The 20,360-nt window shown below is 46.9% G+C and overlaps 1 protein-coding gene across 1 annotated transcript in view; it reads left to right on the top strand.

The window, feature by feature from the left end:
* cd99l2 (CD99 molecule like 2) overlaps positions 1-20,360 on the top strand; it is a 155,062-nt gene that overhangs the window by 94,413 nt on the left and 40,289 nt on the right. Inside the window, exon 2 of the mRNA XM_033030254.1 lies at positions 12,241-12,303. Within this exon, the coding sequence (XP_032886145.1) occupies positions 12,241-12,303 (63 nt within the window). The remainder of the gene's footprint in view (positions 1-12,240; positions 12,304-20,360) is intronic.

Here is a 20,360-nt window from a genome sequence, read left to right as displayed (position 1 = left end):
TGAAAAGCTTTGCTTTGCGTGCTGTCCAAACAGGTCAGATAATACTATAATCAATCTAGTCAAACTCAAGTACCATAGGTAGAACAAAGGGGAAGATATAAAATATCATTCTCAGCATAGAAGCACAGCTGTTCCATTGACAAAGCTCAATGTCTGCAATGGGGTAGAGGTGAATCGGCCAGCACACTAGCTTATGGAAGGACCGTTCTTGGGTCTGGTAATGCGCGCTTTCAAGCTTCTGCCAGACGGAAGCAGGGAGAAGTAGGTGAGACAAGTCTTTGATTATGTTAGCTGCTTCTCCGAGCAATATGAAGTGTAGATGGAGTCAATGGTGGGAAATCTGGTCTGTGTGTTGGACTGGGCTACTCATACAACTGTTTAGTTGAAACAAATGTCTTGCGGTCTTGGGCAGAGCTGTTCCCAAACCGGGCTATGATGCAACCCGACAGTATGCCTTCTACAGTGCATCTGTGTGGTGCACCAGGGTGGAGGCTGAGTGATCAGCTGGCATTATTGATTAATACCACAGACTCTCTGATGATTGGAAAGAATCCGATGGAGACCAGGATTAGATTTGTCAATTTCTGGTGCATAGACGCACCTGTTCCACCTTGTTGGATAGCTGCCAAAGTATTCGCTGCAATAGAACTCGTGTGAAATTAATTATAGCATTTCAATCAAAATGTGCATGCAGTCATTGAAAAATAAGCCTATATTTCCTTGTAAGATCCTGAAACTGGACGTGACTTCAAACAGGCATACCCCATATCCTGTACTATAAATCCAGTCACATAAGATGATTTATTTAATATTGCCATCAAAATTTAAAGATGTGCATATAATTAGAGTTGAGGGCCTTTGTATCACAGAATAGACAATAGGTACAGGAGTAGGTCATTCGGCCCTTCGAGCCTGCACCGCCATTCAATGTCATCATGGCTGATCATCCCTAATCAGTACCCCGTTCCTGCCTTCTCCCCATATCCCCTGACGCCGCTATTTTTAAGAGCCCTATCTAGCTCTCTCTTAAAAGCATCCAGAGAACCTGCCTCCACCGCCCTCTGAGGCAGAGAATTCCACACTCGCAACTCTCTGTGAGAAAAAGTGTTTCCTCGTCTCCGTTCTAAATGGCTTACTCCTTATTCTTAAACTGTGGCCACTGGTTCTGGACTCCCCCAACATCGGGAACATGTTTCCTGCCTCTAGCGTGTCCAAACCCTTAACAATCTTATATGTTTCAATGAGGTCCCCACTCATCATTCTAAACTCAAGAGTGTACAAGCCCAGCTGCTCCATTCTCTCAGCATATGACAGTCCTGTCATCCCGGGAATTAACCTTGTAAACCTACGCTGCACTCCCACAATATCAAGAATTTCCTTCCTCAAATTAGGGGACCAAAACTGCACACAATACTCCAGGTGTGGTCTCACTAGGGCTCTGTACAACTGCAGAAGGACCTCTTTGCTCCTATATTCGATTCCTCTTGTTATAAAGGCCAACATGCCATTCGCTTTCTTCACTGCCTGCTGTACCTGCATGCTTACTTTCATAGACTAAGGAACAAGGACCCCCAGATCCCGTTGTACTTCTCCTTTTCCCAACTTGACGCCATTTAGATAGTAATCTGCCTACCTGTTTTTGCTACCAAAGTGGATAACCTCACATTTATCCGCATTAAACTTCATCTGCCGTGCATCTGCCCACTGTCCAAGTCACCCTGCATTCTCATAGCATCCTCCTCACAGTTCACACTGTCACCCAGCTTGGTGTCATCTGCAAATTTGCTAATGTTTTCAGATGTGTAAAAGATCCATACATAACAGCATTCGCAATTGATCTGTAGCACTGAATTTCATTTGCACACTTCTCTTGACATAGCCAAACATCCCCAAAGTGCTTTACCACTGCCCAAAGCAGTGCTAGACGATGATGAACTCACAGTTAGGGGAGCGGACTGAAAACTACATGGTGAGAGGGCATCTGAGAGAGGGGAGGGAATGGAAGCCGGCAGAGGTGAAAAACACTGGAAGAGTACCGCAGATATAACCAGAATACTGCCTCGATTAGAAGGTATTAGCTATAAGGAGAGGTTTGGAAAACTTGGAAAGACACAAAATGTTGGAGTAACTCAGCAGGTCAGGCAGCACCTCTGGAGAAAAAAGATGGGTGAGCTTTCGGGTCACGTCACCCATCCCTTTTCTCCAGAGATGCTGCCGGACCCACTGTGTTACTCCCAACACTTTGTGTCTATCTTTGGTATTAAACCTGCATCTGCCGTTCCTTGTTTCTACATTTGGACAGACTCGGATTGTTTTCTCTGGAATGCCGGAGGTTGAGGGGAGACCCGGTAGAAGTGTATAAGATTGTGAGAGGCATAGATGTGGCAGGGTGAAAATGTCAGAAACTAGAGGGCATAGCTTTAAGGTGAAAGGGGCAACGTTTAAAGGAGATGAGCGGGGCAGGTTGTTTTACAGAGAGGGTGTTTTTTTACACAGAACTTGCTGCCAGGGGTGGTGGTGGAGGGAGATATGTTAATAGCATTTAAAAGGCTTTTGGATAGGCACATGGATATGCAGGAAATGAAGGAATATATGGATCACATGCAGGCAGAGGAGATTAGTTTAACTTACCATCATGGTCAAGTTCAAGTTCAAGTTCAATTGAGTTTATTGTCATGTGTCCCTGTATAGGACAATGAAATTCTTGCTTTGCTTAAGCACACAGAAAATAGTAGGCATTTACTACAAAACAGATAAATGTGTCCATATACCATGATATAAATATATACACACATGAATAAATAAACTGATAGTGCAAATAACAGAAAGTGGTTGGTAATAATCAGAGTTTTGTCCGAGCCAGGTTTAATAGCCTGATGGCTGAGGGGAAGTAACTATTCCTGAACCTGGTTGTTGCAGTCTTCAGGCTCCTGTACCTTCTACCTGAAGGTAGCAGGGAGATGAGTGTGTGGCCAGGATGGTGTGGGTCTTTGATGATACTGCCAGCCTTTTTGAGGCAGCGACTGCGATAAATCCCCTCGATGGAAGGAAGGTCAGAGCCGATGATGGACTGGGCAGTGTTTACTACTTTTTGTAGTCTTTTCCTCTCCAGGGCGCTCAAATTGCCGAACCAAGCCACGATGCAACCGGTCAGCATGCTCTCGACTGTGCACCTGTAGAAGTTAGAGAGAGTCTTCCTTGACAAGCCAAAGGCCCTGTTCCTGTTCTGTACTGTTCTGTGTTCTGTGAAGAGCTGGATTAGCCATGTTCTACAGCTGGAGAGATCCAAAGGTAACTAAACCACATAAAGTGAGAACACTATTTTGAAGAAAGCAATTGTGGTTGGAGAAAGACTGGAGCGGGCAGAAATGGAAGAGACGGACTTGGGAACACTGGAGGAGGAGTGACAGGGGCGGTATGATTACAATTATGAGCACCATCAGGTCATTAATACATAGTACTGAAAGAAGCAGAACTCTCTGGAGAACTCTCTGCCTTCCCCAGTTTCTCACCACTACACTACACCAGCACACTTTGATCTCTAACAATCCAACAAAAAAAACCCCAATACCAACACATAGCATAACAGATGATATACCCCTCAGGTTCATATTACACCGTTCCCCCCTCACCTATGTCTTCTGGTTCTTGATTCCTCCACTCTGGGTAAAAGGCCCTGTCTATTCCAATTTATTGTCACTGTTTTATGCCAATCATAGTGGACTAAGGTGGGTCAGGCCAGGGACTCGGACGTGTGGTTTTGCAGCAGAAGGGAGTGGGGTGAAGGCGGAGAATGGGAATGTGCAGAGATGACGGTCACAGTGGCGCAGCGGTAGAGTTGCTGCCTTACAGCGAATGCAGCGCCGGAGATCCGGGTTCAATCCCGACTACGGGTTCCGTCTGTTTGTACGGAGTTTGTACTTTCTCCCCGTGACCTGCGTGGGTTTTCTCCAAGATCTTCGGTTTCCTCCCACTTTCCAAAGACCTACAGGTTTGTAGGTTAATTGGCTTGGTAAATGTAAAAATTGTCCCCAATGGGTGTGGGATAGTGTTAATATGCGGGGATCGCTGGTCGGCGCGGACCTGGTGGGCCGAAGGGCCTGTTTGCCCGCTGTATTTCTAAACTAAACTAAAAAAAATGATATTGGGCAGTGTGTGTTAGTGCTGGAGGTGAGATCTCAAATCAAGAGAGTGAAATAGGTCATCAAAGCTCAGCACATGTGGATCCACAGGGAGCAAGCAACGGACAAAGAGGATAGAATTTACGAAGGAGGATTGATTTAGGGGCACCATAGTGATGCAGGGGCAGTGTTGCTGCCTTACAGCACCTGAGATTGGCATTCAATGCTGACTACGGGTGCTGTCCGCATGGAGCTTGTACGTTTTCCCTGTGACCTGCGTGGGTTTTCTCCGGGTGCTCCAGTTTCCTCCCACGCTCCAAAGACATACACGTTTGCAGTTAATTGGCCCCTGTAAATGGTAAATTGTCCCTAGTGTGTAGGGCAGTGCTGGTGTACAGGATGATCGCTGATCAGCGCAGAATCGGTGGGCCGAAGGGCCTGTTCCCATGCTGTATCTCTAATGTCTAAAGTAAAGCAAAGTCTAAAGTAAACTGGGAATTTGGATTGTACATTTATAGTGTAGGTTACTACAGTTCACAGCCATGGGAACAGTCAGGTCAAGAGTTTTTATTGTCATATGTACCAAAACAGAATTCTTACCGTCAGCAGCACAAGAGGTATATAACACAGTACTCAACAGATAATAGAATAAACAAACATTTAAAATAATGTCAATAAATAAAAATCCCAAGTACAAAAAACAAAAAAGCCCAAAGTCTATAGTGCAACAAGGCAGGTTGTATTTCGGAGTTTTGTTGCTGTGGGTAGGGTTCAATAGCGTGATGGTCATTGGGAAGAAGCTGTTCCTGAACCTCAACGTTACTGCACGAGTTTCTTCCATATACTATTAATCCGTGTATAATACGATGCCCACAATCACGTTACATTTGGGATTTCTGTTATGAATTGAAATACGTATTGATGATCTGGGTTGTGCAGTAATTGTTAGTTTAGTTTAGAGATACAGCACGAAACAGGCCCTTTGACCCACGGAGTCCAGCGACCCCCGCACATTAACACACCATCATATACACCTATACACACCAAGGACAATTTACATTCACACCCAGTCAATTAACCTACAAACCTGTACGTCTTTGGAGTGTCACGGGCAGAGCTTACAAACTCCGTACAGGCAGCGCCTGTAGTCGGGATCAAACCCGGGTCTCTGGCGCTGTGAGCGCTGTAAGCCAGCAACTCTACCGCTGTGGTGTGGGAATTTAAAGGCAGTTTATAATGCATGCAATTACAGTAGAATGCAGGCATGGGATAGCAAGGCAAATGGATGCAGGTATTCAGATCAACTCATCCACAGGCTTCACTGATCAGTCTGCGGACTGAGCACCCCAGAATATTTCCGCGCTTTCTAAAGCGTCATTCGAATAACCTTCTGAATAAAATGCACAGTGTGAAATAAATTTTCAGGACCAGTTTAAGCAGAAAACGAGGGGACGTGTAAATGATATAGTATGTCAGACTGACAATTAAGGTTATTCGATACGTTATGGAGCAGCCGACAAAAGAATGAACTGGCACCATTCCAGCTATGAGATCATAGAATGTGGTGGCAGAGCTGTGTTCGGCACTCAGACTTGGCTGCCTGCCCTGCTTTAGCTGTGGTTTACTACGCTGAGACAGCTTGCATGATAGCTGTGGTGGCGCAAGACCCCTTCTGTCAAGAGTACTCACGGTTGACTGTGTATGCAGAGCTTGCCAGAAGAGGTTATTTCAGTTAGTGACTTTATATATAAGGAGACACAAGGAACGGCAGCCACTGGTACATAAAAAGGGACACAAAGTGCTGGGGTAACTCAGCGGGACAGGCAGCATCTCTGGAGAACATGGTTAGGTGACGTTTTGAGTCCCGACGGCACAGTGGTGCAGCGGTAGAGTTGCTGCCTTAGGGGCCTGTCCCACTTAGGCGATTTTTCAGGCGACTGTCAAGTCGTAGCAGGTCGCTGAAAAAACGGCGACTGGAACGGCAACTGTCAGAGTGGAACACACACACACACACACACATACATGCATCGCTTCCTTCACCCGCCAGTTATGCAGGCGGGGGACAGGGGACAGGGCAAGCGGGGGGAGCGCTGTCTGAGTGAAATTCATACGGTGCAAAGCCAATGTGATACGGACACACACCACGATGAACAGGAAGGTCGGCGCTGTAATTAAGACGATGAAAGCACAGTGTACGGGATGGATCACTTAAGTCCTTTAAAAGAGGGGTAGAGAGAGGGGGGGAGAAGGGGGGAGAAGGAGGAGACGGGGTGGGGAGAAGGAATGGAGACAACTTTTAAGAAGCCAGTGATACGCAGCTCGGCGGAAACCGGTTATTCTTGGTTCTGAAACTACTGTTTACGTTTTTTTTCCCCCAACGAGCCAATTAAATTCACCAGTCAGCACCGGCGACAACCTATGACCTCCTGGCGACCCACTGCCACTGCACCTACGGCACGAGAATTCTCGCTACTCTCCATGGCGGCTTCATTCTGGTCGCCGCTAATTTTTCAACATGTTGAAATTCAACACGTTGAAAAATTAACGACGACCAGAATGAAGCCGCGACTAGTCCAGAGAATGCGGGAACTTCTCACGACCACGAAGGCGACTCCCCGGCAACCATGTGGCGACGGCATAGGTCTCAGGTAGTCGCCTAAAAAGTCACCTAAGTGGGACAGGCCCATTACAGCGCCAGAGACCCGGGTTCAATCCTGACTACGGGCGCTGTCTGTATGGACTTTGTACAGTCTCCCTGTGACCGCGTGGGTTGCCTCCGGGTGCTCTGGTTTCCTCCCACACTCCAAAGACATTCAGGTTTGTAGGTTAATTGTCTTCTGTAATTTATAAATTGTCCCTAGTGTGTGGGATAGTGCTAGTATACGGGGATGATCGCAGGTCGGCGCGGACTCTGTGGACTGAAGGGGCTGTTTCCATGTTGTATCCAATGTCTAAAGATGCTGCCTACCCAGCTGAGTTCTCCAGCACTTCGTGTTTGTTCACGATTTTCAGACTCCTGTATCTTCATCCTGTATCTTCATCTTCACTGGTTGGAGTGAAATGTGAACATGGCCGGGGTGGTGTGGGTCCCTGATCCTGCTGACTGCCATTTTGAGGAGGGGCAGCCTATAGGTCCCTTTGATGAGCACTGTCAATGCTGATCCCATCGGCTCTTTCAATCCTTTGAATGCATCCTCCAGCACTTTGTGTCCACTTTTATATAAACCAGTGCCTTGTGTCTTTTATTGTACATGTTTCTTCCAAGACCTTGCTGACCTGGATCTTCCGAGGGTAACTAAGGGGCAGTTATAATAGACTACAGAACCTCTTGAGATGGCGAGGAGAATTCAAAAGCCAAGCAGGTTGGAGTCATGGAGTCATACAGCGTAGAAACAGGCCCTTTAGCCCAATTTGCCCACACCGACCAACATACCCCATCTACACTAACCCCACCTGGCCCACATCCCTATAAACCTATCCTATCCATGTCCCTGTCTAAATGCTTCTTAAACGTTGCGATACTACCTACCTCAACTACCTGCTCTGGCAACTCGTTCCATGCACCCACCACCCTCTGTGTAAAAAAGTTACCCCTCAGGTTCCTATTAAATCTTCCCCCCCACCTTAAACATAGAAACATAGAAAATAGGTGCAGGAGGAGGCCATTCGGCCCTTCGATCCAGCACCTATGTGATCTGGTTCTCCATTCCCCTGCTCTGGACATTCTATGCCTTTACCCTATCGTTTCCTATCGGGGTTTTGTACACCTCTATAAGATCACCTCCTCATCCTCATAGGCTCCGGGGATTAAGTCATGAGAAACCTTCTAATAGTTTACTCTTTAGGTTTGTACACAAATAGTAATCACTTGACTAAAATCTTGGAGCATTTGGAGCACTAATGTAGGATGGAAGATGTTTTACATGGAATGGGAGGGAGATGTTTTACTCGATACCACAGCTCTCTCCTTCATGATAGGGATGGGATAATCTCACAGTACATCGTAACAAATGTTTCAACAAGGGAACATGTGTCCATTTTGAATTTATATGAAATTGGGCAAGCATCTAATCTATAGCCGTCTATTGCCTGAGGCAATATTCACAGACACATCACCTTCATCACCATGCAACAGGGAATGCAATAGGCAGACAACTCACACCTGAACCCTTATACCTGGGAACATTACAAACACAAGAGGCTGCAGATGTGGTAAGCTGGAGCAAAAAACAACTGCTAGAGGAACTCAGTGGGTCAGGCCGTTAAGAAACATTTAGACAGGTACATGGATAGGATAGCATTAGAGGGATAGACACAGTGCTGGAGTAACCCAGCGGGTCAGGCAGCATATTTTTCTCCAGAGATGCTGCCTGACCTGCTGAGTTACCCCAGCACTTAGTGTCTATGGTGTAAACCAGCATCTGTAATGCTTTGTTTCTACATTTAGGTTTAGAGGGATATGGGCCAAAGGCAGGAAGGTGCGACTAGTGTAGATGGGGCATGTTGGTCGGCGTGGGCAGGTTGGGCCGAAGGAATGGAAGGAAATGGATTAAACCACATTTCAGGACGGGACCCTTCATCAGGCACAAAAGAAAGGTCCAAATAAGGGTTCCAATGTGAAATGTTGTCAGTCCATTTCCGTCCTCAGCTGCTGCCTGACCCACTGCGTTCTTCCCCCACTTTGCCTTTTTGCTCAACCTTCATATTTTATAAATGTCGCTTACAGATTAGACCATTTAAAATTCTTCACATCAAACCCGTGCCTTGGTGGTTTTTATAAATTTTATCACGCATCAGGCCATTTTCCTCTGTGTGACCTTTTATTGAACGGGAAGCAAAGCACAGCGATTTTAACATCTGTCAATTGAACAACATTAAATAGTTGCTGCCTTCGATGGCTCGTTTAGGTGGAAGATTTGCCTGACACCCTTTCCTTTCTTTAAGCTGCTCATGCTGTAGTTTTTGTCTGCAGAGAGCAGGGACAAAGGGCTATCAGTCTTTTCCTTTCCAAGCACGCCTCCTGCTGGTGTCTTAGCACACAGCACTACCAGCGGTTCCTAGAGACACGCTCTTGAATGCAGAAAAGTCTATCGAGACAGCAAGGGGCTGATTTACACAGGGGAGGTAGGTCATGGGGACAGTTGGCAGAGGGAAAATATTGGTGAGAAATGAATGCTGTTGCCTTTATCCTTTATCTGTGTACTGTAGACGGTTTGTTTGTATTCATGTATAGACTTTTCATTGACTGGATAGCGTGCAAACAAAAGCTTTTCATTGTATCTCAGTGCACAATTATACTATACGTTCCTAGCTCTGCCTAGATTTACTTGCATGTTGCAGGCAGATTGAGCAGAATGAGTCCCAAAGTGCTGGAGTAACTCAGAGGGTCAGGCAGCATCTCTGGAGAACTTGGACAGATGACGTTTCGGGTCAGGAGTCTGAAGAATGGTCCCGACCCGAAACATCACTTGTCCATGTTCTCCAGAGATACTGTCCAACCCGCTGTGTTACTCCAGCACCTCGTGTCATTTTTTTTTTGGTAAACCAGCATCTTCAGTTCCTTGAGTCTCCATTGAACAGAATTAGTCTTGTGTATAGACTGAAGCCAATCATTATGTGATTGGACTTCATCATTCAAAGCAAACACTCAGTGGGGCATTAAGAACAGATTTTTGAGAAATGATTTGTTATTGGATGAAAATGATCAATGTAGCGGGAAAAATGAGATGGAAAGGCTGGAAAGGGTGCAGAGAAGATTTACGAGGATGTTGCCAGAACCCGAGGGTCCTGAGCTACAGAGAGAGGTTGAGCAGGCTAGGACTTTATTCCTTGGAGCCAGGAAGATTCGGGTACAATGGAGCTGTACAAAATCATGAGAGGAATAGATTGGGTAAATGCACAGAGGCTTTTGCCCAGAGTTGGGGAATCGAGAACCAGAGGGCATAAATTTAAGGCGAGGAGGGAAAGATTTAATAGGAACCTGAGAGTTGACTTTATTTACACAAAGGATGGTGGGTGTATGGAATGAGCTGCTGGAGGAGGTCGTTAATGCAGGTACTATCACAATGTTTAAGAAACATTTGGACAGGTGCATGGACAGAGGGACATGGGCCAAATACTGACAGGAGGGACTTGTGTAGATGGGGCATGTTGGTCGGCAAGTTATTCCCACTCTGTATGAATCCATGTATATATTGTCCTTAGAGTCATAGATTAATATAGCACAGAAACAGGCCCTTCGGCCCCACTTGCCCATGCCACCAAGATGCTAATCTACAGCAGATCCGTTTGCCAGCGTTTGACACATTTCACTCTAAACCTTTCTTTTCCATGCATCTGAACAAATGTCTTTTAAATGTTGTTGTTGTATCTGCCTCAACTACCTCCTCCAGCAGCTTGTTCTAAATCCGCACTACCCTCTGTGAGAAGAAGTTGCCCCTTCAGGTCTCTTTTAAATCATTCCCCTCTTATCTTAATCCTCTGCCCTCTGGTTTTTGGTTCCCCAGCCCTTCGGTTCCATTTGGTTCCCCATCCCTGAGAAAAAGGGCTGTGTGTTAACCTTATCAGGAGTTCACTGTGTGGTATAGGTCTCCTGGAAGGAAGAATTTCAATAGAGACACAAGTAACTGCAGATGCTGGTTTACAAAACAAAACACAAAGTGTTGGAGTAACTCAGTGGGTCAGGCAGCATCTCTGGAGGACGCGGACAGGTGGCATTTCGGGGTCGGGACCCTTCTTCAGACTGATTGTAGCAAGGGAAGAAAGCTGGAAAAGAGGTCGGGGGTGGAACAAAGCCTGACGAGTGATAGGTGGATACAGGTAAGGCAGATGTGTGGACTAAGGCGAGAGATGAAAATGAGACACAAGGCTGTTCGACAAGGAGGGAAGAGGAGTGAAATGTAAAGACAGAGGGAGGGATAGAGGTGGAAGGGGATAGGAGAAGAGACAATGGGAGGTTTGGGACAGTGGAGGAAATGGGTGTGCATGATAGAGGGGCATAGATAAGAGAAGGAGGGGGGAGGGAGGAGGTTACCTCAAGTCAGAGAATTCAATGTTAATACGTTTAAGAAGGAACTGCAGATGCTGGAAAAGCGAAGGTAGACAAAAATGCTGGAGAAACTCAGCGGGTGCTCAATGGGAAGGGTTTCGGCCCGAAACGTTGCCTATTTCCTTCACTCCACAGATGCTGCTGCACCCGCTGAGTTTCTGCCAGCATTTTTGTGTACCTTCAATGTTAATAAGTTGGGAACTGAGTCGAGAAAGTTTACTGCACTAATACCTGGACTGTGAGGGTTGCCATATGAGGACAGGTAGAACGAACTCGGGGCCACAATTAAAATAAGAATTTGCCCATTTAAGACAGCTAAGGTGAAATTATTTGGAATTCGTTTCAAAGGAAAGAAACAGAGTCTTTGAATATTTTTCAGGCAGATGCAGATAGATTGAAGTTGAAAATGTGGACTTGGATTTAATAGAAACCCTGAAGGGCAACTTTTCCACTCAGAGGGAGGTGGGCTTATGGAACCAGCTGCCAGATGAGGTAGTTGAGACAGGTACAATAACAACATCTAGTTTCGTTTAACGCGGAAACAGGCCCATTGGCCCACCAGGTCCGCGCCGACCAGCGATCCCCGCACACTAGCACTATTCTACACACTAGGGACAATTTATAATTTTACCAAGCTAAACCTACAAACTGTACGTCTTTGGAGTGTGTGGGGAAACCGGAGCTCCCGGAGAAAACCCACGCAGGTCACAGGGAGAGCATACAAACTCAACACAGACAGCACCCCTAGTCAGGATTGAACCCAGGTCTCTGGCGCTGTAAGACAGCAACTTTACCGCTGCGCCACATTTAAAAGACATTTGGACAGATTCATGGATAGGAAAGATTTAGAGGGATATGGAACAACGAAAGCCATATGGAACTAGCTTAGATGGAGCATCGTGGCTGTCATGGACAAGATGGGCCGAAGGGCCTATCTCTGTGCTGTATGACTCTTAGACTGAGGCTTCTTCATGCTCCTGATGTTTACGTCCATATAAGAGTGATCTGTAAGAAAAAATAGATCTGATTAAATGTTGTTACATTTGTCTAATGTTTTACTTTTTCCTTCAGTTTCATGCGACAACGGCTTTGACTTGGAGGATGCCATCCCCGATGATCGCACCTTGATGCCAAGTAAGTTCAGGCTTCCAGACCTCCTGTCTCACTGTTTTGTCTGAATGTCACATGGTCTTTCACAAGATGGAGAATTAAACCAAACCCTGTATCTCTGGCTGTACATACTGCTGTCTCCAAGTTATGAATTGTTTTAATGTTACCCAATTGGTGATTTTGCTTAATTTTCCAAAGAGTATTGAAATACTAGAGTATTAAACACTGTAGCAATGTAATGCTCCAAGAGATGAAGTCTAAACTGTGCCCAGGACAATTTTTAGACTCCACCAGAGCCTGCACAGATGGTAAAATGGTCACTGCGATAAATTAATAATGATCACACACGACACAGCAAAGTAGAGCTTGAGTGCACAGTATTAGAGTGACGGCTGCTGACTTAATGCATTATCCCACTGAGTCTATAATCTCAGATTTGCTGCTGTACGAAGGGGGTGCGTTGTTGACTACTTTAAGCCCCTGTCCCACTTAGGCGATGCTTTCGTCTACAGGCGACTAGGCTGCTGCCACATGTTCATGGGTTGACGCCTAGGGTGACGGTCGAGAGTCGTCTCCTCAAGTCGCCTAAAGAGTCGTAACGTTTTTCTGGTCGCCGCTGGATTTCGAAATGTTCAAAACTTTTCGGCGACTGAGGGCTTGACGTAGCTTGTCTTCTCCTGTCGTAGATGCTGTCATAGGTTGTCGCCCGGATGGCGCAGGTTGTCGCCAGGTGACGTTGGTTGTTGATGCTGACTTCGGTGAATTCCATTGGCGATTACCTACGTCAACCGGCGACAGGTACCGGCGACTGAATTGTCTTCAGTTGTTGCCGACAGGGTCGTTGCTTGTCGTAGCTTGTCGTGGGTGGACGTAGGTTGACTTTGGTTGTCGTAAGTTGTCGCCTGTGTGGTCGTAGGTGTGGTCGTTGGTGGACGCCCTAATGGGTCGCCGGTTGTTGGTAGCTTGTCGCAGCTTGACGTCGACTAGGTGGTAGGTTGTCGTAGCTTGTCGAAGACATTCTCGTGGTGGGGTGGGGGGGGGTCCAGCCGCCGCTTTTTCGCCGACCTGCTACGACTGTGACGGTCTCCGGCTGTCGCCGAATAAAATTGCCTAAGTGGGACAGGCCCTTTACCGAAGAGACGGGCTCTGATTAGTTTAGTTTTAGTTTAGTTTAGAGGTGCAGCGTGGAAACGGGCCCTTCGGCCCACCGGGTCCATGCTGACCAGCGATCACCCGTAGATCAGTTCTATCCTACACACTAGGGACAATTTACAGAAGACAATTAACATACAAACCTGCATGTCTTTGAAATGTGGGAGGAATCTGGAACAACCGGAAAAAACCCACGCAGTCACATGGAGAACATGCAAACTCCATATAGACTGCACCAGTAGTCGGGTTCGAACCCTGGACTCTGGCGCTGTAAAGCAGTAACTTTACCGCTGCACCACTGTGCCGTTACATTGTGTGATAGGAAAGAGTTACTTTGTTTCCAGTGGTGGAAGAGTCTAGGACCAGGGAGCACAGCCTAGATAAAAGGACGTACCTTCAGAATTGGGGTGAGCAGGAATTTCTTTAACCAGAGGGTGGCGAATCTGTGGATTTCATTGCAACAGACGGCTGTGGAGTCCAAGTCCTTGGGTATTTTTAAAGTGGAGATTGCCAGGTTCGTGATTAGTAAGGGTATCAAAGATTACTGGAAGAAGGATAAGAATGGGGTTGAGAGGGCAAAGTAGATCAGGCATGATTGATTGGTGGAGCAGACTCGATGGTCCGAACAGCCTAATTCTGCTCCTATGCCTAATGGAAGAACCAAGGCTGTTTTGGAATATTGGCTGAGGTTTAGAACTTAGAGATGGTACTAGTCAACAAAGGAGGGATAGTAGGTCTGAAGAAGGGCCACAATCTGAAATGTTACCCATTCAAGTTCTCCAGAGATGCGTAAATGTGTAATGAGGAACTGCAGATGCTGGTTTAAACCGAAGATAGACACAAAAAGCTGGGGTAACTCAACGGGACAGGCAGCATCTCTGGAGAGAAGGAATGGGTGATATTTCGGGTCAAGACCCATCTTCAGAGTGCTTTTTCCTGTTGGAGTAGGTAAGGGGAGTGGAAAAGTTGAGACGGTTGATGTCACATTGGCGGTTCGAAATAAAGAGTCAGCATGGATTTACGAAGGGGAAATCATGCTTGACTAATCTTCTGGAATTTTTTGAGGATGTAACTAGGAAAATGGATGGGAGAGCCAGTGGATGTAGTGTGCCTGGACTTTCAGAAAGCCTATGATAAGACAATCGACAATAGGTCCCACATAGGAGATTCGTGGGCAAAATTAGAGCACGTGGTGTTAGGGGTAGGGTACTGACATGGATAGAAAATGGGTTGGCAGACAAGAAACAAAGAGTAGGAATTAACGGGTCCCTTTCAGAATGGCAGGCAGTGACTAGTGGGGTACCGCAAGGCTCGGTGCTGAGACTGCAGCTATTTACAATATACATCAATGATTTAGATGAAGGGATTAAAAGTAACATTAGCAAATTTGCAGATGACACAAAGCTGGGTGGCAGTGTGAACTGTGAGGAGGATGCTATGAGGATGCAGGGTGACTTGGACAGGTTGGTGATGCATGGCAGATGCAGTTTAATATGGATAAATGTAAGGTTATCCACTTTGGTGGCAAAAACAGGAAGGCAGATTATTTTTTGAATGGTATTAAATTGGAAAAAGGGGAAGTACAATGAGACCTCAGGGTCCTTGTTCATCAGTCACTGAAAGTAAGCATGCAGATACAACAGGCGATGAATGGCATATTGGCCTTCATAACAAGAGAAGTTGAGTATAGGAGCAAAGAGGTCCTTCTGCAGTTGTACAGGGGACTAGTGAGTCCACACATGGAGTATTGTGTGCAGTTTTGGTCTCCAAATTTGCTGAAGGACATTCTTGCTATTGAGGGAGTGCAGAGTAAGTTCACAAGGTTAATTCCCGCGATGGCGGGACTGTCATATGTTGATAGAATGGAGCGACTGGGCTTGCATACTGGAATTTAGGATATCTTATCGAAACATATAAGATTATTAACGAATTGGCCAAACTAGAGGCAGGAAACATGTTCTCGATGTTGGGGGAGTCCAGAACTAGGGGCCACAGTTTAAGAATAAAGGATAGGCCATTTAGAAAGGAGATGAGGAAAAACTTTTTCACACAGAGAGTTGTGAATCTGTGGAATTCTCTGCCTCAGAAGGCATTGAGGCCCAATACTCTGGATGCTTTCAAGGGAGAGTTAGATAGAGCTCTAAAGATAGCAGTCAAGGGATATGGGGAGAAGGCAAGAACGGGGTACTGATTGGTGCTGGCTCGAAGGGCTGACTGACCTATTCCTGCACCTATTGTCTATTGTCTAGAGAGGGTAGAAGCCTGTTCTGGGGAGTCCAAGAGGGGACAAGGTGGAGACGGGAGAAGGGGTCATCTCTGGGTGGTGAGGATTTCTTCCCATAGAGAAGGGCATGGAGGCAGACTTCTGAAGAGGTCTCGCCCCGAAACATCACTTATTCCTTCCCTCCAGAGATGCTGCCTGACCCGCTGAGTTATCCTACCACCTTGCGTCCTGCTTTGTGTAATCTCTTGTCAGAGCCAACAGTCGGAGATATCAATGGCAAGTTAAAACAATTCCACTCCAGTCACAAGGCGGCACAGTGGCGCAGCGGGTAGAGCCGTTGCCTCACAGCGCCTGATTCGAGCCTGACCTCGGGTGCTGTCTGTGTGGAGTTTGTATGTTCTCCCTGTGACTGCGTGGGTTTCCTCTGGGCGTTCCAGTTTTCTCCCACATCCCAAAGACGTGCGGGTTTGCAGGTTAATTGGTCCTCTGTAAAATGCCCCCCCTAGTGGCGCCCAGGCCAGGCGACTACCTGCGTGCTGGCCCCAGATGTGGATCTGCCATCGCACGTCACAATCTCCCCACTCTCTTAAATCTCTACTCCGACAGGAGCATTTCTTACTTAAACTATTCCCTTTATCGCGTATCTGTGCACTCGATCTCAGTGGACGGCAATTCTAATCACGTGTTGTCTTTCCGCTGACTGGCTAGCATGCAGCAAAAAGGCTTCTCTCTGTACCTCGATAAGAAACTAAACTAGGGAGAGGATGAGTAAGTGGGATAATATAGAACTAGTGTGAATGGGTGACCGTTGGTCGGCCTGGACTCAGTGGGCCTGTTTCTTAAAACGATGAAACATATCCCGGGGGGAGACATACACCAACACGCAGGCTAGCGTTCCACACTGTGGTGTCAACCCAGCTGGAAAATCGCCCAGATTCACTCAGAACAGATGTAAAGAATTCCCAGAAGCAGCAGCAGCTGCTGGCTGGTTTCAAAGGTTAATGACCAGTGAAAAGAAAAATCTCCTGACAACTAACCTGACATGATACGTGCAATTCCCCTGATCCACCAGAATCTCTCACTCAAATAACTCCTCACCATGGACACGGTCTTCTTCTACTGTTATCACAAGGTCAGATCTTGCTGAAATCTACACTATCCCAGTGTGATAATGAACACCGACTCATTCTCGCCAATGTTAGACTTTTCCTTAGTCAGAGGGTGGTGAATCTGTGGAATTCATTGCCACAGACAGCTGTGGAGGATATTTTTACGGTGGAGATTGATAAGAATCTTGATTAGGGCGGGTGTCAGGGGTTATGGGGAGAAGGCAGGAGAATGGGATTAGGTTTAGGCCGCATTTGGAGTATTGCCTGCAGTTCTGGTCGCCCCATTACAGGAAGGATGTGGAGGCTTTGGAGAGGGTGCAGAGGAGGTTTACTAGAATGATGCCAGGATTAGTGGGTACCAGCCACAGGGAGAGGTTGGACAGACTTAGATTGGTTTCTCTGTAACACTGGAGATTGTGAGGAGCTGATATCAGTTAAAATAAAATGATGCAAGGCATAGATAGAGTAGACAGTCAGAACTTTTTTCCCAGGGTAGAAAAATCAAATACTAGAGGAAGTAGCTTTACGGTGAGAGGGGCAAAATTTAAAGGAGATGTGCAGGCATGGTTTTGACACAGTGGGTGGTGAGTGGCTGGAACACGTTGCCAATGGGTGGTAGTGGAGGCTGATACAATAGTGGCATTTAAGAGACCTTTAAATGGGCATATGGATATCGAGGGGATGGAGGGATATTGATTATGTGCAGGCAGATCTTGTTCTTGGCATCATGTTTGACACAGTCAATGCCGGCCAACGGGCCTGTTCTAGTTCTTGTACTGTTTATTCTATGTTCTATATTCTGCATGTTTCTCCAGTGTTGAGTGCACGCGAGCATGATACAGGCCGATCCTGACTTCATCGGAACTTCCGCGTCTGATCGGCGGGTAGAATTTGCTCCCTGCGGCCGGGGCTCTGGAACTCTGGCCCGGCCAGAGCCGACAGATCCGTTCCCATAGCTGAATTTGTGGACCAGTATCTCGGCTCCCCGGCAGCCTACGCGGGCCATTCCAATACCGTCAGACTCCTCTCGGAGGCCGTGACCTCTGTTGGTCTGGCAAAACGGATAATCCAGAAAGGCTCCGGAACCAGGGGTGCTGGAGAATCGGTGGCGGACCTGTAGTAATAAGACCAAAACGATGCCATAACTCAGTAAGTCCAGGGCAAAATTGCAGAGAGTGGCGTTCTCCATGACCAATTAAACTCCTGGCATTCCTGCCCGCCAGAGTTGTAGCAAAATATTGGCAGGAATAAAGAAACGTTCAGGAGCCCAAAAAAGATCGTTCAGGAGGTGACTGATGAGCTGTAGGCATCGTATCTGTTCACCAGCAGCCAAGGTCAATCAAGTGAGGCAGCAAGCAGCCCCATGTTAGTGGGAAAAACAAATGAACAGGAATGAGGAAACAAATCCAACGTGGGTAATGTCTAGGACATACATAGCTGCAGTTCGCTGATACAAAGCAGAAACAAAGCTGATCCACATATACAGCAGCAGTTCGCTCTCTGGCAGTAAAGCCATGGTTTCACTTGGATTCTGTCCAGCATCAGAAACTTTGCAGCAGAGGCCTTAATTATTTAAACACTTCCCCTACTGTAGTTTCGCACCGTCTAACCAAACCCCCCACCGACTGACTCACTCTGCTTTTTATTATGCAGCCAAGAGTGGTTACTTTGTTCCATCAAAGGTTCCCTCTCCCTGGCCTTTCCCCCCCACCCGCCAATACTAGCCCAACTGCTCTTGCCGTCAACTCCCTTCTATCATTTCATGGCCCAGGTACCTGTTGAAAGCATCCATTTCTAAATGCATTTTGATCACGAGAATCTTTCCTTTTACAAGAAACTTCCCCATTTCATTGACAACCTTGCAAAATAAATAGACCCAATAAGTAAACCGCAGATGCTGGTTTACGAATAAAAGACACCAATTACTGGAGTAACTCAGCGGGACAGGCAGCATCTCTGCAGAGAAGGAATGGGTGACGCTTCGGGTCGAGACTCTTCTTCAGACTGAGAGTCAGGGCAGAGGGAAACTAGAGATATGGAAGGGTGAGGTGTGAAAATGCCAAATCAAATCTCTGGAGTACATGGATAGGCGTCTGTTACAGGTCTGAAGAAGGGTCACAGCTAGAAATGTCGCCTATCCATTTAAGGTGAGAGGGGAAAGATTTAATAGGAACCTGAGGGGCAACATTTTCACATGGTGGGTAATGGCCTTCTGGAACGTGCTGCCAGAGGAGGTAGATAGGGCAGGTACTATAACACATTTTAAAGGACATTTGGACAGGAACATGGATAGGAAAGGTTTGGAGAGATATGGCCCAAACGCAGACAGGTGGGACTAGTGCAGATGGGGCATCTTGATTGGTATGGGCAAGTAGGGCCGAAGAGCCTGTTTCCACACTGTATGACTCTATGAGTTACCCCAGCACTTTATGCTTTTTTTTTTAACCTCACATGAGATCACTTGGGATTTTACAAACCTGGGAATTTCCACCACTTCCACCATCCCCTATTAGTCCCCTCTATTGTTGATGAGGGCAAGGGGGTTGTCAGGGAGTACGAACTATCCCACCATTCATAGCTGTTGGAGACCCTTCTATTAAAACTATAATGCCATAGATTTACATTTGAGCTTCTCTGCATCTTGGGATGTCCCTGGCTTTGTTGCCCATTATCCCCCCCCCCCCCCCCCCCCCAGCACCCTCCCCCTCGCCATGTCTAACTATTACCTGCCACACTTTATCCTGCCTTTCCTCTCTCCCATCAGTCTAAACCCCCCCGAACCCCCTCCCCACCCTGCGTTCAGTCCAAAGATGGCTCCCGACCCAAAACGTCACCTCTCCATGTTCTCCAGAGATGCCGCTTGACCCTCCGGAGGTCATAGGTTTAGTGGGATATGGGCCAGACGCAGACAGGTGGGACTAGTGTAGGTGGGACTTGTTGGTCGGCATGGGCAAGTTGGGCCGAAGGGCCTGTTTCCACAATCTATGGCTCTATGAGTTACTCCAGCACTGTGTGCACTGTGTGGCCTTCTCTGGCTTTGCTGTCTACTGCTTTCGGTCCGCTGGGAGCAAGAGAAAATACTTATAAGCCCCACGGCGAGGTGTAAAATAGATGAGCGAAATATTCATGGCATTTGGTTCTCCCATGTGGTCCATGTGACAGACACGGCTTGCTGCTTTAACCACAGTTATGGTTACGCCCCCATGGCAATAGCTCATGTTTATTGCTCATGGTTTGAGATCTCACATTCACATTTTGTTGATCGCAAGCAACTCTTTGGCGGAACACCAGGCTGCCTGCCCTGGACACTGATAGCTACGCCATGTGAAAATTAGCTGTGTTGTTCCCACATGCCAACAAGGTCACACAAGCCCCGCACCGCTGCAGAGAAAAAACAGCAAAATAAAGGAGTGAAGCGCAAGAGGCTCAGGGGTGTAAGATCATGAGGGGAATAGACAGGGTGAATGCATGGTCTTTTACCCAGACTAGGGGAATCAAGAACCAGGGGACATAGGTTTAGACTAGAGAGCCCTAGAGAGAAAGTCAAAAAGCCCTACAGACTAACCTGCCCACGCCGACCAACATGCCCCATCGAC

This window comes from Amblyraja radiata, chromosome 12 (genome assembly GCF_010909765.2).
Source record: "Amblyraja radiata isolate CabotCenter1 chromosome 12, sAmbRad1.1.pri, whole genome shotgun sequence".
NCBI classification, from domain to species: Eukaryota; Metazoa; Chordata; class Chondrichthyes; order Rajiformes; family Rajidae; genus Amblyraja; species Amblyraja radiata.
The sequence above is the reverse complement of the archived record's forward strand: the minus strand, read 5'-3'. Positions and strand labels throughout refer to the sequence as shown.